This window comes from Venustampulla echinocandica (assembly GCF_003357145.1).
Source record: "Venustampulla echinocandica strain BP 5553 chromosome Unknown scaffold_1, whole genome shotgun sequence".
Classification (NCBI taxonomy): Eukaryota; Fungi; Ascomycota; class Leotiomycetes; order Helotiales; family Pleuroascaceae; genus Venustampulla; species Venustampulla echinocandica.
Window position 1 is genome coordinate 1,705,909 of NW_022474206.1, and position 27,167 is coordinate 1,733,075.

The 27,167-nt window shown below is 47.5% G+C and overlaps 10 protein-coding genes across 10 annotated transcripts; 9 read left to right on the forward strand and 1 right to left on the reverse strand.

The window, feature by feature from the left end:
* Window positions 1-960: 960 nt before the first annotated feature.
* On the forward strand, window positions 961-1,830 carry BP5553_03100 (uncharacterized protein; the record flags this gene model as incomplete). The annotated part of the gene is made up of 1 exon (XM_032011723.1): window positions 961-1,830. The coding sequence occupies one exon, from the start codon at window positions 961-963 to the stop codon at window positions 1,828-1,830; it is 870 nt and encodes a 289-aa protein (XP_031871416.1).
* A 762-nt stretch (window positions 1,831-2,592) lies between these two features.
* BP5553_03101 (Structure-specific endonuclease subunit SLX1) lies at window positions 2,593-4,098 on the forward strand (the record flags this gene model as incomplete). Its single annotated transcript, XM_032011724.1, has 3 exons — window positions 2,593-2,821; window positions 2,871-3,003; window positions 3,135-4,098. 3 exons carry the CDS (start codon window positions 2,593-2,595, stop codon window positions 4,096-4,098), a joined length of 1,326 nt encoding a protein of 441 aa, XP_031871417.1.
* A 2,223-nt stretch (window positions 4,099-6,321) lies between these two features.
* Window positions 6,322-7,136, forward strand: BP5553_03102 (putative acetyl xylan esterase (Axe1); the record flags this gene model as incomplete). The annotated part of the gene is made up of 3 exons (XM_032011725.1): window positions 6,322-6,660; window positions 6,721-6,900; window positions 6,963-7,136. 3 exons carry the CDS (start codon window positions 6,322-6,324, stop codon window positions 7,134-7,136), a joined length of 693 nt encoding a protein of 230 aa, XP_031871418.1.
* Window positions 7,137-8,848: 1,712 nt separating this feature from the next.
* On the forward strand, window positions 8,849-9,574 carry BP5553_03103 (putative spherulin-1b protein; the record flags this gene model as incomplete). Its single annotated transcript, XM_032011726.1, has 1 exon — window positions 8,849-9,574. One exon carries the CDS (start codon window positions 8,849-8,851, stop codon window positions 9,572-9,574), a length of 726 nt encoding a protein of 241 aa, XP_031871419.1.
* A 1,316-nt stretch (window positions 9,575-10,890) lies between these two features.
* On the forward strand, window positions 10,891-11,879 carry BP5553_03104 (Nudix protein; the record flags this gene model as incomplete). Its single annotated transcript, XM_032011727.1, has 2 exons — window positions 10,891-10,949; window positions 11,003-11,879. 2 exons carry the CDS (start codon window positions 10,891-10,893, stop codon window positions 11,877-11,879), a joined length of 936 nt encoding a protein of 311 aa, XP_031871420.1.
* Window positions 11,880-12,206: 327 nt separating this feature from the next.
* BP5553_03105 (uncharacterized protein) lies at window positions 12,207-13,157 on the reverse strand (the record flags this gene model as incomplete). The annotated part of the gene is made up of 2 exons (XM_032011728.1): window positions 12,207-12,989; window positions 13,062-13,157. 2 exons carry the CDS (start codon window positions 13,155-13,157, stop codon window positions 12,207-12,209), a joined length of 879 nt encoding a protein of 292 aa, XP_031871421.1.
* Window positions 13,158-14,926: 1,769 nt separating this feature from the next.
* On the forward strand, window positions 14,927-16,888 carry BP5553_03106 (uncharacterized protein; the record flags this gene model as incomplete). The annotated part of the gene is made up of 1 exon (XM_032011729.1): window positions 14,927-16,888. One exon carries the CDS (start codon window positions 14,927-14,929, stop codon window positions 16,886-16,888), a length of 1,962 nt encoding a protein of 653 aa, XP_031871422.1.
* A 1,332-nt stretch (window positions 16,889-18,220) lies between these two features.
* BP5553_03107 (uncharacterized protein) lies at window positions 18,221-19,705 on the forward strand (the record flags this gene model as incomplete). Its single annotated transcript, XM_032011730.1, has 4 exons — window positions 18,221-18,619; window positions 18,722-18,857; window positions 18,941-19,320; window positions 19,391-19,705. The coding sequence occupies 4 exons, from the start codon at window positions 18,221-18,223 to the stop codon at window positions 19,703-19,705; spliced, it is 1,230 nt and encodes a 409-aa protein (XP_031871423.1).
* A 942-nt stretch (window positions 19,706-20,647) lies between these two features.
* Window positions 20,648-22,121, forward strand: BP5553_03108 (putative Queuine tRNA-ribosyltransferase-like protein; the record flags this gene model as incomplete). Its single annotated transcript, XM_032011731.1, has 2 exons — window positions 20,648-20,891; window positions 20,950-22,121. The coding sequence occupies 2 exons, from the start codon at window positions 20,648-20,650 to the stop codon at window positions 22,119-22,121; spliced, it is 1,416 nt and encodes a 471-aa protein (XP_031871424.1).
* A 3,188-nt stretch (window positions 22,122-25,309) lies between these two features.
* Window positions 25,310-27,030, forward strand: BP5553_03109 (putative quinate permease; the record flags this gene model as incomplete). Its single annotated transcript, XM_032011732.1, has 3 exons — window positions 25,310-25,846; window positions 25,900-26,565; window positions 26,623-27,030. 3 exons carry the CDS (start codon window positions 25,310-25,312, stop codon window positions 27,028-27,030), a joined length of 1,611 nt encoding a protein of 536 aa, XP_031871425.1.
* Between the last annotated feature and the right edge of the window lie 137 nt (window positions 27,031-27,167).

The window sequence follows — 27,167 nt, forward strand, 5'->3', positions numbered from 1 at the left end:
ACAGGCCCAATATCAATAACGATACCAATATCAAACAAAGCCCTCGACTGCCGCTGTATCATGTCGATGCGCAGTAGGTCAACGATAATGATGTTTTCCGCCACGTCGTTTGGTGTTCCTTTCTACGCCATGAACTCTATGTGCGTAGTACGGAGTAAGCAGATATCGCCTTTTTTCTATCTTTTCTGTTTTCTATTTCCATTCGACTTCTTTTTGGTTTTCCTTTTTCCTTCTGTTTCCGACCTTGACGGACTCGCCGTCCAGTCTCCCGCATCCAAGCCTGCAAGCCTGTTTTCACCGATTCTTGCAAGTTAGGCGAGTGATATCGGTTCTCCGGAACCAGCGCCTAAGGCAGCAAGTGTCGGCTGGCAGCCAATCACAGCGACTTGACGTTGGGTCGGCCGTCGGCGGTTCCAGGGTGGTTTGTTCCGCCCGATCCCGAATCCGGATGCAACCAGCAATGCTCCTCCGTACTACGTACGTAAGCAAGCAGCAACCAGGTAACCGATATCTAACTACCCAAGGTACCTTCGTAAATCGATATGTCTTAAAGGATGAAGCATCGTTTCTAAAGTTTCTCTTGCTCATCTGATATAATTACTACGCCTTATCAAGTCCTTATAACTTATACCGGGACAGATACAGGAGTACTGAATGGAGTTCCATTCTAAGCGTGTTTCAAACATTTTCAGCCTAACATGGCGAGAGAAACTACCCAGCCACCCAGGTACATATGCCAGAGATCTGTAATCCAAGAAACCGTTCGGCGATTATTGCGAGTTTTGTCAGCCCATTAGCCACCTGTTACGCGTTTTTCTAGCCTTAGGCTCATACGAACGTTGCCATCGTCGGATTGTCATGCTTGATAAACGTCACATGATATTTTGCTACGGCATCAGACGGATAGCTTGCTACAGCCGGACTTCGCTCTCTGCCAGGCTTGGGCGAGCTTACTCGAGTATGGAGCAGCGGGCGAAAGTCGACGTCACGCTAAAAGGGGTGGCCGAGACATTGTTCATCCCTCTTGCAGCACGAGCCTTCGACGCGACTACACAGAGACCGATACTCGGCGATTCGTACGCCAAAGATGCCTTAGATAAACTCGACTACGAGCTCGACAAAGCGGCCCTACCACCAGGCCAATGCGCCAAGATAGCGTTGCGATCACGCCAGTTCGATCGATGGACTGCGTCGTTTCTGGCTACCCATCCTCACTCCACGGTCCTTCACTTGGCGTGTGGGCTAGACAGCCGCGCGCAGCGAGTCGAATGGGGTAGCGATATTCGCTGGGTTGATATTGACCTACCTGAAGTTGTTGCCCTCCGACGACAAATCCTCCCACAGTCGTTCTCTGGACGTGACTACCGGCTTTTAGGCGCCAGCGTGACCGATAGCGCTTGGTTGGAGGATATTCCGGCGGACAGGCCGACCGTTGTAGTCATGGAAGGACTGTTATCCTATCTAATGGAGGAAGACGTAGAAGGATTGCTGTCGCACCTGGTTGACAGGCTTCAAGAAGGAGAACTGCTGTTCGAGTGTGTTAACCTGGCAGTGCTGTCTTCGCTTCGTAAAGGAAAACTCAAAGCTGTTGAACAGACTGGGGCCCAGTTTAACTGGGCGGTTGACGACCTGAAGAAGCTGGAAGATATTCATCCTCACTTGGAGATGCTCGAGTCCATTAACTTTATGGAGGCACCGGGAATAGAGGAGCTTTCGTTCACCAGCCGGGCTACAATGTACCTTTTGTCGTGGCTACCCTCGATACGAGAAAGTGTGCGATTTGTACGATTCAAATTTAGCCCTAAAGTATCTAGGCAAGCCTCCGATTAAACGGACGGCAGTCTTTTTGCTTTACCCCATAACATTTTTACCTGCTGTTTTCCAGCGAATACTGAACTACATCAATTGGAATTATTTAAGAAGTTTAAACTGATCCCTGGAAATTGAAGCTTCTTTGCCGCATATACGTGGCTTGTCTCTACCTCACTGCCTATAATCGTACCACCTCCTGCTCAATCACTTTCCCTATGCTTGCTAGGTTATTCCTCTTTCCCTCGACTCGTACTTCTCAAATTGCCTGTCTGACCTGGTCAACGTAGTATTACTGCCTCCACACCTACCTCGTTGCTTTTGCATTTGATATCTTCGAAACCTGAGAGACCGGCTTCTTCTCCTACGACAATAACAGGTTACTCTTCTTACTATACCGTGCTTTAGCTAGCCTCTTCCAACAATTTATGGCATGCTAAAGCTTGGGCGCTTACTATAGCAGATAAATTTACGTCCCTCCATATATTTCTCACCAAGCCAACAAGCCCATGGATCCTCATCAACACTCTAATATAATAATTCGACATGATATAAGTCAGGTCTAGCAGAAATCAGGACTAGAAAGAGAAACAGCATAACGGCGTTTTCAAAGTACCTTTTATATCAGCAGACAATCACCTAGGCACTCCTGCAGGATTTTAAGGGCCCACTATGCCTTGATATCCTAAATTTCAATAACTATTAGTAGATCTCGTAGAGAAAACGATAGCGTTTCAAAATCGTCACGGCATTCTCCAACGTGGGTGGCTATCTCCAGGTCACATGACTGTTTCTGGCTTCTCCGCCAATTTTAGCCCGTCAAATCAAATCAAATTGCATCATTATCAACATCAACAACAACATCAAATTGCACAACGCCCACATCCAAAGACCCCGCGGATATCAATATCAATGTCCTTCGATCGCCCAATTCCAGCATTCTACTGTTGCTACCTCCTGAGATCTATAGCGCGCAAAAGTAGTGTTTACGTTGGCTCGACCACAAATCCAGGTGAGTTTTGGCGCACCAACGCGACTTCCTCGCTCACACAAGCGCCCAGTCAGACGCCTTCGTCAGCACAATGGACTGGTCAAGGGCGGCGCCGCGCGGACAGCAAGAGCGAAGTTAAGACCATGGGAAATGACCTGTATTGTCTCTGGTTTCCCAAGTCAGATTGCTGCACTGCAGTTTGAGTGAGTGCTTCCCCTACTTGCGGCTTGTCACGTGCCAGCTTTATCACGTGCCCTTCCCTCATCGTCGCTCAGCACTTGTACTGTACTATGTGCTTTGTACTACAGAAGCCAGACTCTGACCCTGCCTGTAGATGGGCCTGGCAAAATTCCCACATCACACAACACATCTCCCCAGAGGACAGGATCCAACATGCAACGCAAAAGAAAAGATCTGGCCAGCCAAAGCGGCCCCGTCAGTCAAGTACCTCACTTCTCTCCAACCTACATCTCCTCCTCCGGTCGCAGTCATTCTGTCGATGGCCTCTTGAAATTCGCTTCTTCTCTGAAGATGTTTACCATGCATGGCTCAAATGGACCCAGATGACGACAGAGTCAATTAGAGGATCCATCCGAGTTCTACAGGACTTTCAAACTCCAAATCCATTATTGGGCGATGAAAACACTGGTAATCTGATACCCGCGTTGCCTATCGATTACGCAGGCCAAAAATCTCATGTTGAGAAAGGGAAAGATATCTTTGATTTTGAGCGTGAAGGCACCTGCGCTGTTTGCCACAATGAACTCGAACATCATAGTGGTATTTACACCGTCTGCCCGAGTCCAGGATGTGAATCTGTCACACATATGACGTGCCTAAGCAATCATTTTCTGAAGGAAGAAGATGATGACCTGGTTCCTATCAAGGGCCATTGCCCGAGTTGTATGGCCGAATTGAGATGGGCCGATGTTGTGAAGGAGGCCAGCCTGCGAATCAGAGGTCAGAAAGAAGTCCAAATACTGCTGAAGACAAAAAGAGCGAAGAAACTGAAAGATAGAACCTCATCTCAAGCGATCATGGAATCTTCTGATTTTGCAGAAGACGCGGATGACGAAGAACTTGATCTACATATCGAAGATCAGATGGGAGAATTACAAGATTCTGTGTCACAGAATGACTGGCATGTCATTGGTGATTCGGACGACTCAGCTACGGAATCGGTTAATAGTAACTCCTGGCAACCAAAGAACGATATGTCGTGTCAGACGGCAAGGAGCCGCGCACTTGATGCTGTTATTGAAGATAGTGACTGGGACGACATCGAGATTCTGGATTGAACTTGGACAAGCATGGATGAGCGTTAAGAGGACGTTAATAAGTACTCCGAGAAAATATTATTAACGCCTTCGCTACCTGTCACACATTGGGCTCTTCGGGTAGCTTTTTTTTACGCCGCTAGCCAGTGGGGTTTCCGCCACCACCCGGAGCTTTGCGTATCATCCGAATCCGAGCAGATATTCCAGCACCGCTTCAAATTACGTCGTGCGTTGATTTGAGCTGCCTCCGCTCTTGAAGCCCGGAGAACCTTCTCATTGTACTGAGAGTATGACATTCGAAATCGGGCAACGAAGCGTAGCAATCTCTTGCAATCCCGCCTAATAGCTGGCTGTAGCTGCAGCCAACGTGAACGTACATCAAAATCATCATATCCGTATTGACATCTGCCTAATGGCGATGTACACTGGAGGTTCCGAAATCCATTGCTTTCAGCCAACCTCACTCCCCTCCAACATAATTGCCGGTCGATTCTGGAACTGTTGAGATAGGGATGGCAAACTGGGTGAGCACTCTGTAATTAGAAGTGCCAGTAATTGGGAAGCCACACGATTGAGAGATAAAATGGAGGACCTTAAGCATCAAGTCTTCTATCTCGTCATCGAATCCACTAAGAGGCTGTGCGTTTTTTCACGCGTAATCTCCGAGCTTGGCCATGCTTATTACCACTCCTATCACAGCGTAACAACTTGTCGAAGGCACTGGATCAAGGATTCTTACTAACATGGTGCCGCGCGTTGTCTCTCTCTGAAAGCACAGCTAGATTATGGAGTCCCATTTTCTAATTGTGCTGGAGATGCCAAGACGGGGTCAACATGGTCGTACCCGCGAATTTAAGTAATTCTCCTACTCTCCCTTTTAATAGGTTTTCTCTGTTACTGCACACTGCATTTTTAATTCTAGTTCATCGCACCATCAATATCTGATTTTCTGATGCCAACGTATAATTTTCGCGTCTAGAGGATTCCTTGTCAGGCTATCTCTCTATTGTAGCGACTTTGAGGCAAAGTCTATTTTCTGGCCATCTGATAGTTCGGATATCTATCTCATGAACGAAAGTCAAAGCGTCCTTTATTACGCGGCGTTTAACCCAGCGGAGAACTGGGTCTCGTTGGGCTAAGTGCGGATGAATGGCGCCAGAGGGTGGTTTTCATGAATTTTCGGAGGCGCCCTAAAGGATCATAGCTCAAATAATGGCTTGCTAGCGTGCGGGTATTTCTTCAGCTTAATAGTTTAATTATCATGGTCTGATCAAGTTGCATTGCCCCTGACTCCAGAATTTCACTTATGTTATTGGGTGCACTTATTTATCCGGGTCTTCAGCCTTGAAACTCGCTAGCGCGAATGTTTCTCGACGTTCTTTTCATCATTCCCGAGAGTCAGGACCTAGCGGAAGAAGTGCCCTGCCCGTTTAACAGCCTGTAATTGGCGATATATGCAGGGTGGAGCGACGTCATGGCTGACATGTTCAAACACGTTAGATATGCATGCGTGGCCAGGTCGATCTGCGGGGAAACTAAATGCCGAAGTCGTCAACCGACTACCGGTATAGGCATTGATCAGACTCTCGAAGTGTACCTTGGTTGCCCTGATTATTCGGAAAGTAGTCCGAAATGGTCTGGACTATCAATCCCTTCCATCGCTTTTGATTTTCGTGGCAAAATGAATTTCCAATGATGAACGGGGACTCGCCTGATATTGATGGCTGGTGGAGACTTTCCAATTTATGCATAAGGAGTACCCCCACAACTTTTCTCCCTTATAGCTACATGCAAATTGATCAAAGTTTCGCAAGGCCTACCGGAGAAGCCCTACCGATCTATAAGACCTTGTGACCTTGCCAAGCCCCGCCCATCATCAGCCGCGAGTATGGGGTACGGGGGAAGGGATAACCTTAACTCCACCTTTATGTTTTTTGGCTGAAACGATATCCGATCCAGATATACCTAACCCCCTGGTCCCCCGCATTTTCACATATACTCTACACAGGTACGATTTAAGTAACTAATTTACGGTTAATTTAATCCACGTCTCGATTATCTCGGGAGGTTAAACCCTCGATTCTCTAGATCTTGGAGCCGGAAAAACTCAGGATGCGAAAGGAGCTATCATAAATAGCACTGGATTCCTTCCTATCTTTGTAGATCCGTCTCCAACCCAGCTCCATCCCAGCCAATTTTACAACCATCACCATCAAAGGTCTTTATACTTGCACATCTTTCACTATGAAGTTGACAGCAGCAACCCTCATCTTTGCCGGCGGTGCCCTTGCGGCCGTCGAGGAGCGACAAAGCTGCCCTAAGGTCCACGTCTTCGGTGCCCGCGAGACTACCGCGCCAGCAGGCTACGGAACCGCTGGTGTCGTAGTCAACCTTGTCACCCAAGCATACCAAGGAGCCACGGCCGAGGCAATCAACTACCCGGCATGTGGCGGGCAAAGCTCATGCGGTGGTGCTAGCTACGCCAACTCAGCACTAGCTGGGACCGCCGCTGTAGCCAGCGCAGTCAACTCGTTCAACAGCAGGTGCCCAACCACTCAGCTCGTCTTAGTCGGATACTCTCAGGTCAGCCTCCCCCAGACTAATAGGGAACGTGGAGCATATGCTGATGAGTTCAATTTTTAGGGTGGTCAAATCATGGACAATGCTTTCTGTGGCGGTGGTGACTCCAACATCGGCCTCAGCAACACCGCAGTTCCTATCCAGGCTGCGGCTATTGAGATGATCAAGGCTGCCATCTTCATGGGCGACCCACGTCACATCCCAGGTCTCCCATACAATGTTGGCACTTGCCAAGCCAGCGGCGTATGTCCATTATTCTTTCCTTCGCTTGCTGCGTTGGTTTAGTACTAACAGTAAATTCACAGTTCGCCCCTCGCCCCAGCGGCTTCACCTGCCCATCGGCCAGCAAAATCCAGTCTTACTGCGACTCCCCTGACCCATACTGCTGCAACGGCAACGACGCCAACGCCCACCAGCAATACGGCAACAAGTACGGCCAGCAAGCACTTGCCTTCATCAAGAGCAAGATCACTGCATAAGCAACCCCTTCTTAAGAGGTTCTCGGTGGTTAGCCAGCGGAGGAGAAAAATTACAATCCATTATTGTATATACTTATTCACATTGCACATTATCTTGTATATAAAAGCTATTGGGCCCATATTTTGCTCCTCTCTGTTGTTCAAGTGATTTTGAATGAGTGCAAGATCGTAATTCATATGATGTTGCCAATACGGCTATTAACATATCAATATTCTAGGAGCCCAACCAGGTCCAATCGAACTATCCAAGCCAAGTTAGAGAACTAGCGTCAAGGTTCTCAACCGTTTTACGGGTTCAATATGGCTACCTTGTCTTCTGTTTCTGGAAATAGGAAATATATGGGTTGGCGGGTCAGAAAGGTTCAAGTGGACGTGATCAAGAGCGTGTGAAAGCAGATGAGAGTTTGATAACTCCGCAGGCTGGAGGCAACACTAGGAGCTTCAAGGACGCAGGGAAATCCGGGACCTTGCCAGAGTTCCAAATAGCTTTTCTCAAATATTTTCAATCTCACTTCAAGATTAGGGAACCAGCTTCGTAGTTGTCGAGCAACACCGGCGCTTCGGCGATAAACAACCCTTGGAACCTCTCAGACTGCGCAATTCTCTGCCAGGTTTGTTCCCGTATATTTAAACATTTTGCGAGCACTCTCGATCCCTTCGCTCCAGGGCCAGTGAGCAGAAATCCCCAACAGTGGGCAGACCTGTATTGGCGTATGCCCTGTGTAGGCAATTCTGACAGCACTGGCGGCCGACAGTGATCCAAAGGCACACCGCTCTCATCTCGGAATGTCCTCGTACGGCGAGGTTGGTACTGTTGTGTCGGCGAACTTGGCGCAAGCCTTGAACAGCATGAGTGCGAAGTAACATTGCCAAGAGGAGAAGTGCTGTTACCCCATGCCAGACACGTGGCACGCGATGGATGATTTACATAATCGTCGGCCATGTTTGTCGACCGTGATCTGAGGTCGGATACTTCATAGGTTGGTAAGACGTACACTTCTTAACCTAGAATAGGTACAACGCAAGAAGTATTTCGGTCTTAGTATACTTTTGGGCGCACAGCCACCCGAAATGTCGGAGGAGCTTACTCGAGTAGGGGATTAGCGCATACTCCGTAAATTAGGGCTGAGCAGTGTGGCTCACCTGTACCCGGGGCCCCAAGTAGCCGGCGAGCTCTATTTTTAGGCTGCGCAACCTTGAAGCGGCCAACAAACCACAACCACGCAAACTACGATCTTGGGGATCTCTAAAGCTCCCACGAGCTCTTGTCCTTACTCTTCCCACGTTATGGCCGCCTAGTGCCCACGTTGGTGCTGATGCTCGGTGATGTCAACTAATTTCCGACACCGCCGCCTTGGTACCGCTACTGATACCCGGCGGCGAGGATGGGTGCTGGATATTGTTAGATTTTCTCACCTCACCTCCCGACTTACCGTGACGCCGTGCCCCCAGATTAGCAAACAGCAGCCTCCACGGTAGTTGTGTAGCTGCCATGGGTACACGGGTTGGCTTGGCATCTATCATCCAGCGAAACATCAAGATGTATAAAGACAAGTTTCGTATCTCATTAGTTTCAACTTCATCTCATACTCAACATCCAAGCATCACTTAGGAACATCTTCAGATTTTCTTCTATTTCCTCCTATTTCCTTGGTTATCAGTTTCATACATTTCCTACTTCACTCCAGTCAAATAATATCATAATCAGCGAAATGTATACCTCACTCAGCACCATCGTTGCCTCGGCTCTCATCATTGCTAGCTCCTCTTTCGCAGCACCAACACCTTCTTCCACCGCATCTACATCCTCAAGCGGTCTGACACTGTTCCAACAACTCGTGCTCGCCCCGAATGCCGTCGAACGCACCAAACTACTCCCCAACGACAACGATTTCCTCTTTGATTTCAAGAAAGCCACAGTTGGCATTGCAAAGGGCGAAGGAGGATCCATTGTGCGCGCTGACCACGCAACATTCCCTGCTCTCGTCGGGTCTGGGGGCACTGTTGCAGTCGCTTTCCTCGGCCCATGCGGCTTCAACACACCACACGTGCACCCTCGCGCTGCAGAGCTCAACTTAGTGGTCCAAGGACACTTGGTCAGCCAAAGTGTCCACGAGAACGGTGCTCGTGTCATCAACCACGAGCTCAGTCAGTGGCAGATGACTGTCTTTCCTCAAGGCGCGGTCCACGCCGAGTTCAATCCCGACTGCACAGATTCAATCTTCGTTGCCAGTTTCCCAGATGAGGACCCAGGTGTTGGACAGATTGCCCAGGAGTACTTTGGTCTCAGCAATGAGATTGTGAAGGGCTCGGCTGGTGCTGAGGTCAGCATTGATGGAGCTGATATCGACCACTTCCGAAGCAAGATCCCAGAAAATGTGGCCAAGGGTGTCGATAGCTGTTTGGCGAGATGTGGGATCAAGAAGCGCTCGCTTTAAGCGGGGCTCATGATGAATAGGATGACTGAAGGTGTTGATGGTATAATAATTGCATATGATTCCCGGTCTGAGCATAGCGCGGCGTTTTTGGTAGACTTCGGGAGCATTAGACATTATATAATAATATTAAATTAACTTACACTCGCTCCTTGCTCCCATCAAAATGTGTGATTGTCTTCTGTAGCTGGTTGTCGGCTTCAATTGCTTTGAAGAGTTCCGTTGTGGGAAACTCCAAACTCTCGGGTTTACGGGCCTAACCGACAGAGAAACGCACCTTGGAAAATAGAGAAGTGGGAGGATTTAGTCGATGGTATACGTTTGTGACATATTACCAATAAAGTAATCGACTTGCGTATACTATATAGGACTGGTCACATGACTGTCCCCTTTCCTGCGCTCTGCCTCTATATAAATTAAAATAAAGCAATTTTGTGTTAAGGAAGACAAAAGGCGACCACTTGGCTAAGTGGTTCAGGTCAAATTGTCTTCTGGAGATGATCGATCGGGACAAAAGCGACAAAAGCGCCAAAACAATAAAACCATAAAACAACAAAATCGGCAAGAGATGTAGGCATTCGACACCGGGCCGAACTCTTTTGCTTCTGAAATATATAATACTATATTCGGGCGTAATATATTTTCCTGTATTTCCTGCCTTTTTGAGGGATGCTGAGTTGTTTTTTTTTATACCTCGCGTATTTGTTGATTGTTACGATGTCAGCGAGAGCGCCTCTACGTAATAGAATTGCCTTCCTGTCTGTGTAGTCTCTTCTACAGTGCTCTCTAGGGGTGTTGTTGCTGATGGAGGTACCTAGGTACTTAAAGCCCGACGCGTCCAGAACTTCCTACCAACCCTGCTATTTATCCAAACTTTGATTTGGCCATTCCTCTTGTCTCTCTCTCGGAATATTAACATATTTGTTGAATTATAGCCCTTGTTTATATTAAACGAATTGTAGTGTCAGACGAAGGAAGAATGGTGACGACGAGACGCGACAGGCTTCAATGCGCCGGTATGCGACAACGTAACTGTTACTTCCGCGCTGGCTTTTCCTCCTAGCGTTTAGTTATTGAGATGGGGTAAAGTACTTAAATAAATTGATATCTTAAGACCTTGATTTTCAATACAATTTACTTATATTAAGCTTCACTATTGTCTTATCAAGGAATATCGTATGCTGGATCCTAGCTTCGCGTGCGAGGTGTGCTAGGATGTTCCTCTCCGGACTCGGGTTTAAGTCGACGTCGGGCCATGAATCTCCTCTGTCGTCGTTAGCCTCATACTACATTCTTAGAGTACCAGATAACCGCTGAAGATGGCAAACGCAGTCAGCCAACCGAAAGGGTACCTTGATTTGATTAACGCGGTTGATAAGTAATTCCACGTCAACCAACTTCTCTCATTCTGGATCTAACGATACGTTATAGCGTCTCATATGATTTTGATTTCAACACGCTCTACCGACTCCTTCTACCAAACGATCCTCGTCCTCATGGCTTTATCCTACCATCTACCGTTTCCGAAATGCCCTGGACCTCAGACTTTATCATCGATAACAATTCTCGAACAGTTCAGCTACGTGGTGTATCCGAGGGCAAAGACACGGCGAGCGCCTGCAATGCCGCTTTTCAAAATACTATCAATATCGCCATAGACAAAGGGCTCCCTATGATACAAGCAAAGCATAGTGAGATGTATAAAATCATGGGCGCAAATTCCTTTATGTACTTGGAGCGTTTTACAGCCCCCCTCTTCGGGATTGCGACACGCGGAGCCCACATGACCGCCTACGTCCGTACAACCGACGGGCTCAAAATATGGGTTCCTCGACGAAGCGCCCACTTGTTCTCTTACCCGGACATGCTTGATACAACCGTCGCTGGAGGAATCAAAGCAGACCACTCGCCCTTCGAGTGCATCCTTGCTGAAGCCGATGAAGAAGCTTCATTACCCGCTGGTTTTGTTCGTCAGAATGCCCGTGCTGTCGGCGTCGTCACATATGTCACTCGGAAGGAGAAATCAGGACTAATCCATCCGGATGTTCTCTATGTATTTGATATTGAACTACCGGAAACTATGGCCCCAAAGCCCCAGGATGACGAAGTATCCGAATTTTACCTATGGAGTGTTGAGGAGGTCAAGCAGGCTATGCTAAGACGGGAGTTCAAACCGAATTGTTCGCTCGTCATGATAGACTTCTTTGTCCGGCATGGTATCATCACACAGGAAAATGAAGATGATTATGTCGAGATTGTTTCGAGGTTGAGAAGAAAGTTGCCAGTGCCTACGAGGCCTGAACGCTGACCAGGCCATATCGACTTTGCTATATTATCAGTACAAGTGTCATTTTGACGTTGGTCGAGCGATAAGCCTAGCGAGTACGCTGGGTGATATGCCGGCCACAATAGCAAGTTGATCATATGTTCGGCGAAGAATTAGGAATATTCAACTTAGTTTTTATGCCCTAGCATGGCCCTCTCATGAGGCTTGGTAGCCCAAGTCATGATACGCCAGGATTGAGTCCACCAGGGAGTAGAATGTGCCGGAGAAGAATGTTGATTGACGACAGTAATTACATTAAATAGGTATGCATATTTCATAGCCGCTGGTTGCTATAATTGGATCATTTCATTAAACTCCAGGGCCCGCCGCCGGATTCCGTGGCCTCCCTGCTGCCCAATCCCAATTCGAATCCAACTCCGCCGGTTGGCCTGGTCTCATCGCCTCTGCCCCCTGGATCTCTGGTATATGTTGCCTCACCTCTCCTTGCATCTCATTCACCTGGGTTGGAACTGGCGTGGCCTGATGGTAGACCTGCGTCTCCTCTCCCGATTTAAATTCGTCCGCCTGCTGTGAGACAACCGACGTGCGTACTGGAATAGTCGCAGAGTGCAATTCCGACTTCCCCTGCGGGTGAGGGTGAGGGTGGGGGTGAGGGGGCCCTTGATGTTGCACCAGTACTGGTGCCCGTCTTTTCCGCCGGCTCAGGCATAGCAATATAGCAGCGCCGATCAATGCTATCACACCAACTACCCCGACTACCACACCCACAATCAACCCTACATTGTTTTTCTTTCCTTCTGATTTCGCCCCAGAACTTTGTGCAGCAGTGGGAGCTGCAGTTGTCGTAACTGTGGCCACAACCTCTGGGTTCACAGTGGTAGGTGTGCTTTTACCGGACCCAGCTGTGACAGCGGTAGTGCTTTTAGGTGTCAAGCCTGTGGCAGTAGCGGTTGCGCAGACGCTGATGGCGACAGAATTGTAGAGGAAGACGTCTGATGATGAGCAGGAACTGATAAGGCAGGATGTAAGTTGGGATTGCACTGCGGAAGTCCGACTTGCTGGCCCGCATTGGCAAACTAGGTCGGTGCTGCCGCAGCCAGTGAGTGCGATTGCTTTAGTATAGCAGGAGACCTAAATGTGCGGAGTGAGTTAGAGGAGTTGGACACATTGAGAGGATGAGAAAATAATTAGAACAGCTCGTACGGAACATATTGGGAGTTGATCAATTTGTGCGAGAATAGGTAACGAGAGGCTGAGGAAAAACAGCTGAAAAATTGCTGCTGGTAGGAATATCTTCATCTTCAGAGATAAGTTCAGATAACAACCTAAATCGAACGTAGATTGAATATCAACACACCCCAATGGCGCGGGTACGTACTTAGAAGAAGCGCAAGCAATAACGATACGGTCTGTCGCGGTGAAACAGGAACGAGAGTTAAGATCTGGGCCTGGCCATTTGTGATATATTGGTTTCCAGACGGGGCCTAGAACCCTACCAGCTGAAGGCTGAGTTCAGCCACCAATAAATAAACATCAGTACTTTCGTAAGGAATCCAATAAATGTCCCTGCGACAAGACGGGGTCAGGCCATGACTAAGGGAAGTCCAGGGATCTCGTTGGCTGTATGACCCTTCGAACATTGCGGCGTACATATTCCTTATAAGGTTATTAAACGGGTCGCTGTCATAGGAGTTGACATTGACACCCTAGGTAGTCGATTGCCATCCCAGTTCGTGAACATTGGATACCTAAAGGTATCTTAAGTAGATGCTTACCCATATCACGGCGAATAGCTGCCTTACAGAATCCTAGCTTAAACGAGTAGGTCTTCTTTTTTATTTTAATATTAGCTGTGGTTGTGGTGCTGTCTTTGAGTCATTATGTATCCTTCACGTGCCGAGCTTTGCGGCTGGCCACTTCGTACCAACCCCACCAACGCTCGATAAATTATCAACTAATTAAATAATTTTCACCGTTAGTCTCTATCCTTCTATCTAGAATCAAATATATAATCTTAGTTGTGGTGTTTACGTCGGTTCTATAGCTGACTTGTGCGCGTGAGGTCGGGATTTAACGGGTCTTTTTAGTTTTATTATTTTTATTATTTAGGCAACGAAGTTAATCAGCTCATGATAGCAATGACTACTAGGAATCGATTGCCAGGCGCAGTAGCTATATAGGTACATAATACCTCTGATTCTTGTACCCGGTAGCCGCGCTGTATAGCAGGACCATGGCCGTATGCGAATATTTAGGTTATTGATGACGAAGTCCCAGTGGTTTACTATTTATTAGATAAGGTCTACGAAGGTAGAAAGGATGGAATTTAAAACAATATATAGATATACCTTAGCTCAACCCCAAGTGGTACTTTTAAAGATCTGGTCTTTGGTAATAACATCCCCCTCCATGATATAAACAGGTTGCCAACAATCGATTTTGCCCTCCTCGTAAAGCCGAATAACGGTTCTGATATTGACATGTTGCTCCTTAGGTTGGTATTCGGGGTCGTCCTGGTCAAGGTAGCCCTGGTGCTATTGGATGCGTTTTGGACGTCAAAATCTACAGGAATAGGCATTGCAGGCAAGAATTCGATCTTGTTCGCCATTTTATTGATAAATTTCTAATGACTAGGCTGGGTTATGTGTTTGAAACAAGAGGTCATGGTTTACTTAGTGATGACTTGTATGGCGTAGCTGTAGGTACCTAGGTACTTTGCGGTGCTTGGTACTCCGCAAGGTACTTCGTACCTTGGCCCACTACTGTCCGACTCGGCGATTGGCGTCGGGCTTATCGCGGGCCGTCTACTTCTACTCCGCGATGCATCAAGTTACCTACTCCATTTGAATGTCAACAACACCACAATCGGATATTGCATTCTTTCGACTTCTGGCTCCCCCCGACTCTCTACCTCCTAGGCCTCATATATATGCACGCGGCGTATGATACGGCCTTAGTCAATGAGCGCTGGCACTCATACCTTGAGAGCAACTTAGATGAATCATTAGTGAACCTCCGGCAGCTCCGGAGTTTCATGAATACGGATACCTCCCACCTTTGGCAATACAATGGTTGAACAAAGAGAAAACAATGGCGATGAGAGAGCACGATATACGCCTCTCGAACATCATGATCATCCTGACGACCCTATTGACGAATCCACGCAAACAAATATCTTGCTGATGGACGAATTCTCGAGTGACAGCTCCCCTCCAACTCCTCGATTCATGCAAGACCAAGCCTCATACAAATATCTGAAATGGGTGCCGGTTCCGGTTCGGCGGGTTAGCAAATCCGTTGTGAGATGGGCCAAAGGGCCGAATCCCCCTCATATCTATACCATCACGCCTCTGCTCCCATCCGTGCAAGAGCTTCCCATTCGGCTTCTCGACCAACACGTCCCGAAGAAGAGGCATCGGATTGCCCTTTTGGCTGCGTTCTACCTGCTCTGGATCTTGAGTTTTGCTTTGGTCATGCGGCAGAGTACATATGCGACTGAGTTAGAAGGGTGGGGCGCTCCAGACAATATTGGATGTGGAACTACATATTGGGTTCCGGGGAATGGCTGTGGTTTGAATGGGAATGGCTGTCGGCCATTCAACGGGAGTGGTTTGGCATTTAGATGTCCTGCAGGGTGTGCCAAACACTGGGTTTTGAATTATCGTGCTGTTGGAGCACAGGAAATCATATACCAACCTCTGGTTATAGGTGGCCCCTCGGATGACGACAAAACTCCAATTTATCGAAGCGATTCTCATATCTGCAGTGCCGCTATCCACTCTGGCATAATTGATAATGCAAAAGGAGGCTGTGGTGTAGTTTCTCTCATTGGCCAAAGCAGCGACTACCAAAATTCGAAGCAACATGGCATTGAGAGCATTGGATTCGACTCTAAATTTCCTTCCTCCTTCACGTTTCATACCACATCCACTTGCGAGGCTAAAGATGCACGCTGGTCATTGCTATTCGTGTCTTTGACATTTACGATACTCCTGTCTCTGTTTACAACATCGCCGGGCTTATTCTTCTTTAGCATCTTTACCGGTCTGTTCTTTCATGTTGGGCTTGCTTCTGACCCTCCAGGCCATTCCTCTATCCCAGACCTGCTATCAAACATACTGGGGAAGTTCCTTCCAGCTGCTTTTTGTGCGTTTGTGATCTACCGTTATATGGGCGTGCATCGTGCTCTCACTGGTCTTACTGCCCAAATCGAGAAGACCGTCCTATGGCTCGGGGGATGTTGGGTCGGAGCGCTTTCAAATTACACTTTGGAATGGATCCCAATCCAACGTCTCAACGCGCATGATATCAACCAGCAGCCCGGAGCAAAGCTGGCCCTTGCCATAATAATCGTCTTGCTCGCCACAATCATTATCAAACAAATATTTTTCTTCCAGCGAGAAGGACGTTTGATTCGCTATCTCGGTGTCTATGGTATCTTCCTGAGTGCCATCCTCCTCTCACTACTCCTCCCGGACCTCAGCCTTCGCATCCACCACTACATCCTAGCACTCCTGCTTCTTCCTGGCACAAGCATGCAAACACGGCCGGCGCTTCTCTATCAAGGCCTCCTCCTCGGACTCTTCATTAACGGCATCGCGCGCTGGGGGTTTGACTCGGTCCTTCAAACCGCAGATGACCTCCGGGGAGATGCACCCTATAACTCCAAGCTCCCTGTGATTTCAAACCCAAGCATAACGCTCAACCAAGACGTATCTTCTATCTCTTTCTCATGGCTACCACCTCCAGAGCCTTTCGATGGTATTTCTATACTCGTCAACGACGTGGAGCGCTTTAGAGGGTACATCGACGAGGGATTTGCAAGCGATAAACACTTCGTGTGGGATAAGGAATCTGGCAAAAATGAGCCGGAATATTTCCGGTTTGCGTATTTACAGGGTCCAAAGACTTGGGACTATACTCGTGCAGGTATCTGGGAGAAGAATGGAACCTGGACTAAGATGGAGCCTGGGCCGAGTAAGATAAAAAGTAGAGATTTCGAGCGCGGAAATGAGTTTCTGGTAAAGTAGATCGACGAAAGTGCTTTGGGTGACCGGAGGGTATTCGCAGAAGCTGGGCCTCATTATGAGATTGCATGCAGTCGGTGTATAGGAATCTTACCTCTCCTGTAAGTCATAACTATGGATATATCACTGCATATCCGTTTTCATTCTTTCAAATAGGGATAGAGACTTACTTGTTAGATTAGAGAAGGCCTATGACCAGCAGAAGACGCATCAGATCCCCAGGACCTCTGGAGGATAAATGACTTTCCTATAGAGGAAGTGCATAGAAACTATTATTTTCACGATGGATGCTTCCTCGGAGGGCGCGGTGGTCCACTTGGATAGGACTGGATAGACTGAGGTTTAGTTCTTTTGAAGCCAACGATGGATAAGGTTTGGTGTTCAGGTCGGCTTCCCAGAAACCTTAGCGGGAAATGAAAGCCATTGGTAAGCCATGGCTTGTTACAGCTTTTAGTAGTCTAGCAACTGCGACTGCTGTGTGGTTGGATTGCTGACTCTTCGTTGCGCTCGAGGGGCACTTGTGTGGACCTGGCGTGCCTCAAATGAGTCCCCTTTATAAATGGTATGGTAGAACAGAAAGCAGTTGAATCTGTTGTCCAGCACTTTCGAATGATAAACTTGTGATAGAATTGCTAACGTCGAAAGACGATACTGGGTGATAGCTTAAGTGTTGGGGACCTTCCGCTGATCCGCAGGTTTGCGAGTCAAATCCAACATAAAATATTTACAACAGGCTCACCTCCATCGAAGCGCTAGAAAACGACATTTTATAGACATGTCACTTAGTGCGAATATTCAAGCTGTGAGTTCTCCAACTATTGAGATTACCGCCCCACAGATATCTAAATGTGTTCCATCCGCAGTCCATGGTGGTTACTAGCCTTGCGATTATATAATTTGGTATGGCCTTGCTATTGGCTAGTTCGCTCACTGCACCCTTGCATAATAGTAGCGTCAACAACGTGGAACATCTCAGCCTCAATCTCACTCCATGTCTAGAATATTTACGTAGGAACCAATGCTTGGGCTAGTAGGAGTGAGGCCGTACTATTAATCAGCTTCTAGAGCTTCCATATAGTACCACTTCTCGTCGCAATCTCGTCGCAAATTCAGTAGAATAGAACTTCATTTTCACTTCACGCTCCTGTTCATACAATCATATTTCGACATCATTTTCAACCCTTGTTGCAGTCTTTCATTTAGAGATTCGACTCCTAGAAGATCCACGGCTCTCGTATATTCCGTTTCTGTCTCTGGTGTATATTTATTCATCCGTTTACGATCGCCTGCATTTATATTCCCTCTCCAACTTCGTCATAGGCGCCTTAACATATCATGAATCTACTCTCCCATGTTCTCTTCCTAGTTGCAAGCGGTACTGCTGCCAACGCCTTCATACTCAGTACCCCATACCGGACACCCACTCCAACACTTCTGCCCCGCGACAACTCCCCGTCCACGACAGCCGCCCCAACGGGGTACTTCATGACCACGAAGTACCAAACCATCGATGGTGTTACACAAGACCATGTCACCATCTCACCAGTAACGATAACTCTTGTCATCCCGACCTGCATCCACACCACCACCCCAGATAAAAACGGTTATGTTCCTCCTGGGACCTGCGGTGCCTTATATAACTATTACCCCAGCTTGGTAGGCGCGACCATCACTGCTGCGGTGTTTGGAGTGTTAACTGGGCTGCATATTTGGCTGGCTGCAAAGTGGAAAGCAGTAAGTATTAGATTTGCCGTTTTGAGTGGAATCGGCTGGAAAATATACACTATTCTCATTCAAGTCTGGAACATAAGCTGACTAAATTCTACCTGTGAACAGAAATACTGTTGGGTTTTAATCATGGGTACAATCTGGGAAACATTGTCCTTCATCTTCCGCTCCATCTCAACGCGGAACCAGCAGAGTGTGGGATTAGAGCTGATGTCCAGTCTTTTCGTGCTTCTGGCACCGTTATGTTCGTCTCTTTTATCCCACATACCCGTCCCTTGATACCCCCAGATATAACCTACCACGAGACTGAGAGCTAATAGAAATTAGGGATCAACGCCCACTGCTATATAACCTTGTCTCACCTCCTCTACACTGTCCACCCCACTCGATCTATCCTCCATATCCCTGCCCAAACTCTTTCCATCATCTTTGTAATTCTTGATTTTGCATCCTTCGTCATCCAGCTTATAGGCGGGAGTTATGCTTCCCCTACGGCCCCGGAGAATACTGTTATGAAGGGTATTCATATATATATGGGTGGTATCGGGATTCAGCAATTTTTTATAGTCCTGTTTATTGGCTTAACAGTAAAGTTCCACATAGAGATGATCGCATTGGAGAAGACGTCAGCAGGTAATATCATCGGCGGGAGAAGAGATTGGAAAAAATTACTCTATGCCATTTATGCAAGTCTTTGCTTGGTTACTGTAAGTCCATACTCATCCTCCTTCCCCTGTCTACATCCTACTCTCCAAATAGAAAGTTAACATATCGAAGATACGGATAATCTTCCGCTTCGTCCAATACAACTCTGGCAATGATCCAGCTACGCACCCGCTCATTGGACAAGAGGTATATCTTTATATATTAGAGGCGCTGCCAATGATGGGAGCGGTTGCTTGTTTTATTATCGTGCATCCAGGAGGCATTGTTGATGCCCATATGCCGGGAATATGGCAGGCTATGAAACGCTCATTGTGTGGAAGGAGAAGAGTAAATAGGGGAAGACGAGAGGCGGTAGAGGAGGACAATCAAGAATTAACAACGGGGAAATATGTTGAGCTTGAAGGGAGTCCTTATGGTAGACGTTGATCTATGGACAGGATGCCAGTTTATAAAGGGGTTAGTGGAGCCTTGTCGTCGCTTGCCGTCGCTTATTCGAGCATAACGAAGCGTGTAGACTGTTGAAAAAATGAAAAAATAAAAGAAGCTATCGAAGATAAAAATGGCAAAAGAAATATCCCATAGGATACCGAGAAACTCCAGTTTTTAAACTTTGGTAATCTCTGGCAGATCATCCAGGATCATTCTCGGACTTAATTGTTGTAAACAGCATAAGAAATTTCCCTGCAACGCCAACATGCCTGTCACCTGTCTCTTGTGGGATTTCTGCTTATTTTATTATATACTGATAGCTAGGGTGGTGAATTCCCAACCGAAGGTTAGCCGACGAAGTTGAACCTTACGAACCAGCACTTCAGATTTTTGAATCATTAAGACCTGCCAAAATTTACGAGTCCTCATAAGGCACTCTGTTTGGCTCTTTTAGAAATAGGCCCTATCGTGGACTGTAGCCCAGTCGATTCAGCTTCACCAAGTGAGTGTGATACAATTTACAAAACTTGTATACTCTTTTTTTCATAAGAATTGCCGAGTTCCAGCCTATATTTTGCTCATTGCAGCCGTTGAAGCAATTACTTTCGCCATTCGAATAGTCAATCGAATCATTTTACCTATGGATTGGTATTTATTTACTTACCTACCTAGGTAAAAAAGGAGGATGGTATCACGTGTCAGGAACCTTGGCAAGTCACGTGGCGACCGACGACTCGAAAAATTGGTGCCATCGAAACTTATTATTGTCTGCACATCTTCACGCCCATCTGCCGTTGAGGTTTTGCCAGCTCGTGAAAACCGACCGTTACATTAGCATCATGATAGAGTGATAACCAGTGAGGGTTTTGATTTGCTAGTAAACCAGGAAAATTCGGTACTCTTCGTTGGCTACCCACCAGGCCCTCTCGCCATTTCAAAATGTCTATATCCACGACCGTTCAGCGGTCGAAAGAGCTCAAGGAGCTGGTGTTCGACATCATAAAGCATGCAGATGCTGCGCTGTCAAGTGCTCGGATTGGAAAACTGAGTGTAGCCGGGCGCAAAGATCTCGAGACGCCGAACTTCTTCTCTCTCAGTTCGAGAGGTGCGGTCCCACATCTCACGCCGGACGTCATTTCAGCACATACGCAATTTGGGGGAGTTTATATGGCATTAGAGGACTGTAAGTCTCAAGTTTACTGGTCACATGCCGGATGCCCCTTTTGTTAATGGAAAAATAGTCATAGAGCGAGCGGGAAATGCTACTCCGCCAATAATGAATTGCCCAGGACCCTTCCCTCTTCATACCTTTGCCGCACTTCCTCCATCGCTCATTACGCTACTTGCTCCTCGTCGAACGCCAGCTGTAACGGCGGCGGTTGGTAACAGCAATAACGCCATTTCGATTTTCACATCAAATGGGTTCCAAACCCTGTCAAATAAAGCCTATATCAACTACGCAGAGAAGCTGCATCCTGACATAGCCGTTGCGCTCGCTGACATCCCTCATGGCTCCGTGCCTGGCACCAAAAGAGTTACCAAAATGGCCGATAGGACTCAAGGGTGGCTCACGGAGCTTCTTAGCGGAAGAAAAGAAGGCAAACCCGCTATATTCGCGCCAATCTTATCAATCGATTTCCTAGATCAGTCGGAATATATAAACGAACTAGCTGATGAGTTTGCCGACGATATCGATGGCTTGGCGTTCTACGACTCGAATCTCCTCCCAGACATTCCTGAAACCACAGCGCTTTCGCGGCTTCCAAAATTATCACTCGATGAGCCTTCTTCCCCTCGCCACATTCTCAGACAGATTTCTCTAGGAATGGACCTTTTCACAATTCCATTCGTTGGGTTTGCTACTGACGCCGGGATCGCGTTGGACTTTCAATTCCCGCGCCCGTCACAGGAAGAGGGCATCGTATCCAAGGGCACAGGAAGTGCTCCTCTGCCTCTTGGGATAGACATGTGGTCGACAAGTCATTCCACCTCTCTAACTCCATTATCCATAGGCTGCCCATGCTACGCTTGTCGCTCCCACCATCGGGCATTCATTCAACATCTACTCTCAGCAAAGGAAATGCTGGGCTGGGCACTTATACAAATCCACAATTATACAACCATGTCTACATTCTTCCACTCTATCCGTGAGAGTATTAGAAACAAGACTTTCGAGTCAGACTGCGAAGAATTTGCACGGGCTTACGAAAGCGAGCTGCCGGAGAAGAGCGGACAGGGACCAAGAGTTAGAGGATACAATTTTAAGAGTGAAGGTCCTGTAGAACAGAAGAAGAATAAAGCCCCTTGGTTACCTTTGGGCGGTGATGATCAAGTAGCCCAAAGCGTAGTGCCTTCTGACGAGCTGGCCGGGAAATTGGAGGAGATGGGGGTTACCGAACAGGCTGATCAGTAACTTGAATCATACTATAATGAATCTAATATCTCCAAACCGTCTTGAAATTCTAACTATCGATCACATACCGCCAGCTTGATCTCGCCTCATAACTGATTCGATGTGAAGATTCTTCAATATAATAAGGCCGGACAACGGAACGGAACGGAGATTCTGATTCTTTATTATGCAGAGAGTTTTGGTTCTGTTGAACCTCGCAAGATATGAAAACAGAGGTTATATTAAATGGAGGCGTTGGTCTAAATATAGATTGGACTAAATGAGAAATACAAGTACATCACGCAAGGCCATCGATACGTGCGCTAGGAGCTGCCAGATAAGCACAAATCAATCTGACATAAATACTAGTGCCATCATGTATCTATTTCCTCGTCGTCCACAACAATACCTTTCGAGACTGCAGTTCTAGTAGCTGCGCCAAGGCCGATGTGGAGCAGGCCAAAAACCACGTCCTGTCTGTTGATTTCTCAGACACTTATGGCATGAGCGACAGAATTCCCGCCAGCAGAGCTGGTTAGGTAAACACTAGAAGTTCGGGCAGTCGCGAAAGTCACGGTTAGGCGGTTAGGCGTGAATCTCTGGGAGCGGCAGCGGCGTTCGATCCTAAGATAATAATTGCCACACCTAATCATGATGGAGGCAAGTGTGAACATGTTGGTGCTATCCTAAGCTAGATACGTATGGGGTTTGGTGGCCGGATTGGTAGAGGTGGGTTGGTACGTCGATATATCGTTGCGATAATTGGAGAGTTGGTCTTAAGGTTAAGATAGGTGCTGGTTTGGGCAAGAAGTATGAAGAGAAAAGTAAGAAGAAGGGTATTTGGTGCGATGAGAAGCGAATTTATACCTTTCCATCCAAAGGTGATATAATGCTGTTCTTCAGGATGTCAATGTTTTGTTCTGTGTCTTTGATGTTTGGAGGCTCAGCTACTGTATCCTGCCTGTTGAAGAGAATGTCTAACAGCGTTGTACTCTGTACGACTAGAAGGTTCTCGTTTAAGGATCGTAATAAAGGGGAGCTTATATCGAATCCGCGTCGATATTTGTGTGGCTACCCAGCTAATCCAGCTAATATCATGCAAAACCATCACTGAGAGTTTGCTGCTTTGAGGCCTAACGGCAACCATTCCTCCTTTCATATGCTTCACAGGTGAGTGGCCAGGATGGAGCCTACTTGGCTCTCTGGCTCGCCAGCTGGCAATCCATACAATCATTTTAATATTTAAACATACCACCATGATGCACAAATATTTAGGTAGGCACATTGAATTATCGCGGCACCCGTGCGCCGGGGATGACTTTCCCAGGGGGCCAGTTGATTTTGATGCTATCAAATTCATAATCGCGCTCCTATTTAAGAGGATATCCTTTGCATATTTTGGGGACTGGTATGTCAGAAAATTGTGAACGTTCTGGCTTTAATTCCTCATCGTGATTCCAAAGTATTCCAGAGCTTTACTTGGAAAGCTTAAAGCCACTCTAATTAGGATAGATAGCATTCTAAGCAAAAGTTATGATCGCACCATATTTACACATGACACAAACTGCCAGTAAAAAGGGACTTCCATAGTAATACTTGTCAACAATACAGTTCAAAAAGAGCAGACAAATGAAATCTGTGCCAACCCAGCAATTCCTCAGCTGGTTTATTTCATTATAATGCTGCACTAGTCGAGACCCGACCTTACAAAACATCATTCAAAGACTGTGCATGGCTGATGAGGCGTGGCGACCTGTAGGGAAAAGATAGAGCCATGAAAGGCCAGGTTTGGCCCAGGATGAGCTCCGAGCTCCAACGGGGCACACCTGATGCGCCATGTGGCAATAGTAATACATCCGAAGTGGCGAAATATAATATACTACGTGCCTAAGTCTAGCGGACCCAAATACTTTGTACTTCTTTCTTCCTTCGTAATCTAGAGGCACAAGGAGGAAGGAGAGGAGACGTTGGGCTTCCACTCTCTCGCTTAGCCGCTGCCTTTCACTTTGCAAACGAGCCAAAACAAACGAACAGCCCGAAAAACGATGGTAAAAAAATAAATAAGTCGATTAAAATAGCAAAAGAGTTCGGCCCGTTGTAGGGCCTACATCTCTTGTCGAATAGATTTGATTCGTATTTGTTTCGTTGTTTGTCGTTTTTTGGTCGTTTTTTTACGTCCCCCTTTTTTGGGGCCTGTGCCTACGTACCCTAAATCCCTGTCGGCCTCGAAAGTACAATTCGTCCTGAACCACTCAACCAAGTGGCCGCCCTTGTACCCCTCAAAAACCAAAAATGCTTATTTGGTGTTATATAGACGATGTTGGGAGTCATAGCTGGGTAGGGGTAGGCAGGTTGTTGTCACCGCCTGTCGCCTACGAGGCGGTGGCTGCGTAAGGGGTAGCTGATCTGACCTTCGCGACAAGAGACAAAACAATACTTCGTTGCCCAGCGTACGAGTGCCGACACCAAGGTATACCAAGGTACTTATTAACGGCACCATCCGCGTAAGAAACGGCCGCTACTGGTAGACACTGCTGGTCGCCCTAAAACCTTTTCCGCTTCCATTTCAATTACAAGCATGATATCCGAGGGCTTGGTACAGCATTCGACTGCCTCTTCGCCTGGGCGGTACTACTAGTCTCCCCCGTACTGCTTCTCGCCTCGTTCCTGAATTCCGGAGTAACGATAATGTCTTTTGCCCCTCGGATAAAACCTCACGCATGTGGAATCGTGGACGTTAGATCGTGCTGGGATGCGAGTCACGCTGCACTACTATACTACTACACTACTGCGGCGACAGACACCGCCATCCAATCCACGAGTCGTTATATCGAAACTACTGCCGTAATCCTAGGGCGTTCCTAGCAGATCGCAAGGCGACAGGGCATCCACATCCACAGGTGGGCATGGCAAACGCCATGCACCCCAGATCTCAGTTGCGGATGAATATTCTGCCCCCGGCGTGGTGGGGAAGCAGCGGGGCGTAACGGGGCGAAAAGCATCAATCATTATTGTCCGTCACTACTTCGGCGGATTGATAGAAGTTGGCCTAGGGCCGGGGGTAGACCAGGTGGGAAAATTCCAATTCAGAAATATATTCCGTCGACTTTCCCTCCCTTCCCCAGATTCTTTCCCCAGACAAGCCCCCAATCTCCTATATATCTTCTCTTGTCCGGGGATCCAGCTCGAGCCCACCACATATCGCCACCATGGGTATCTTCACCAAGGTCGAAGATAGGCCGACGCCTTCCAATGTCTACAACTGGCGGGTGTATGCCATTGCTGCGGTTGCCGGCTCTGCAGCAATCATGATCGGCTACGACAGCGCGTTCATCGGCGGGACTCTTGCGCTGCCCTCCTTCAAGGACGAATTCGGCTTCGAGAAGCTCTCCAAAGAAAAACTCAACCTGCTCAATGCCAATATCGTCTCTTGTTATCAAGCCGGTGCCTTCTTCGGGGCACTCTTCGCCTATATCGCTGCATTCTTCCTCGGTCGATCTCGTGGCCTGGCTGTGTTTTCTGCTATCTTTGTAGTTGGTTCAGGAATGATGCTCGGGGCTAGTGGTGAGAGAGGACTCGGTCTCATGTACGGTGGACGGGTCCTTGCTGGAATTGGGGTGGGTGGAGCTAGTAACTTGGCTCCAATCTATATATCGGAGATTTCGCCTCCAGCTATTCGAGGCAGACTCGTATGCATGTTTGAGTTGGGATGGCAGATTGGTGGGCTCGTTGGCTTCTGGATCAACGTAAGTACCAATTTCGAGTCGTTGGTTGGACAATCACTAATAGTCCGCGAAAGTACGGCATCGCCGAATCCATGCCGGAATCTCACAAGCAATGGATCATTCCATTTGCTGTCCAACTTATCCCATCTGGCCTTTTGCTTATCGGAAGCTTCTGGCTCCACGAATCCCCGAGATGGCTGATGTCCAAGGGTATCCGGGAAAAGGCCGTTAAAAATCTTTGCTGGATCCGACAACTGCCCGAGGATGATATTTATATCAAGGAAGAGATGTATGCCATTGAACAGAACATCGAGCGCCAAATGGCGGAAGGAGGACAAGGATTCTGGCAGCCATTCAAGTTGCTGGCGAACAGTCGTCGAATCCAATGGAGATTTTTCCTTGGAGGGTCGCTCTTCTTCTGGCAAAACGCTTCTGGTATCAATGCCATCAATTATTACTCGCCAACCGTCTTCAAGAGCATCGGTATTGTCGGTACGAACACGTCACTCTTTACAACGGGCCTCTTCGGAGTTGTCAAGACAGTGTTTACCCTGGTCTACCTAGTCTTCCTCGTTGACCAATACGGAAGAAGAAGACTACTAATGATTGGTGCTATTGGGGGCAGTTTATGTTTGTGGTATGTAGGGGGATATATTGCCGCAGCCAACCCAGCTAGCAAATCCACCAGCACTCTTGATGGCGCGGGAATATCTGCTGTATTCTTCTTCTACCTCTGGACGGTCAGTCAATTCATTCCATTATTTATTGAGATTACGTTTACTAAAGTCGAAACCTAGGCATTCTACTCGCCCACATGGAACCCCACCCCATGGGTCTTGAACAGTGAGATGTTCGATCAAAATGTTCGAACCCTTGCGCAGGCGTTTGCTGCTGCCAACAACTGGTTTTGGAACTTCCTGGTGGCACGATTCACGCCTCAAATGTTTGACAAGATGGGATACGGCGTTTACTTTTTCTTCGCCGGCCTCATGATGTTTGGTGCTGTTTTCGTTTACTTCTTCATCCCCGAGACCAAGAATATCCCCCTTGAGGCCATTGACCGCCTCTTTGATCGTAGCCTCAAGGCAACCTCTGCACATAGAATTGTGTGGAAAGAGCTCGAGGAGGAAGAGGAGATCCTCCGTCTCGGACTTGCTGGGGAATCAGAGAAGGAGGCCGCGGTTCGGGAGGTGGAGGAGGCTTGAATGTCTACGCCTGATACTGATCGTGCACGGGAATGCCGTGCACTCACCAATCCCACTAGATAGTCTTAGGAACCGGATGATACTATATGATTACGTCTGAGAAATACCCAAAATATATCCTACCTTAATTTCAGATT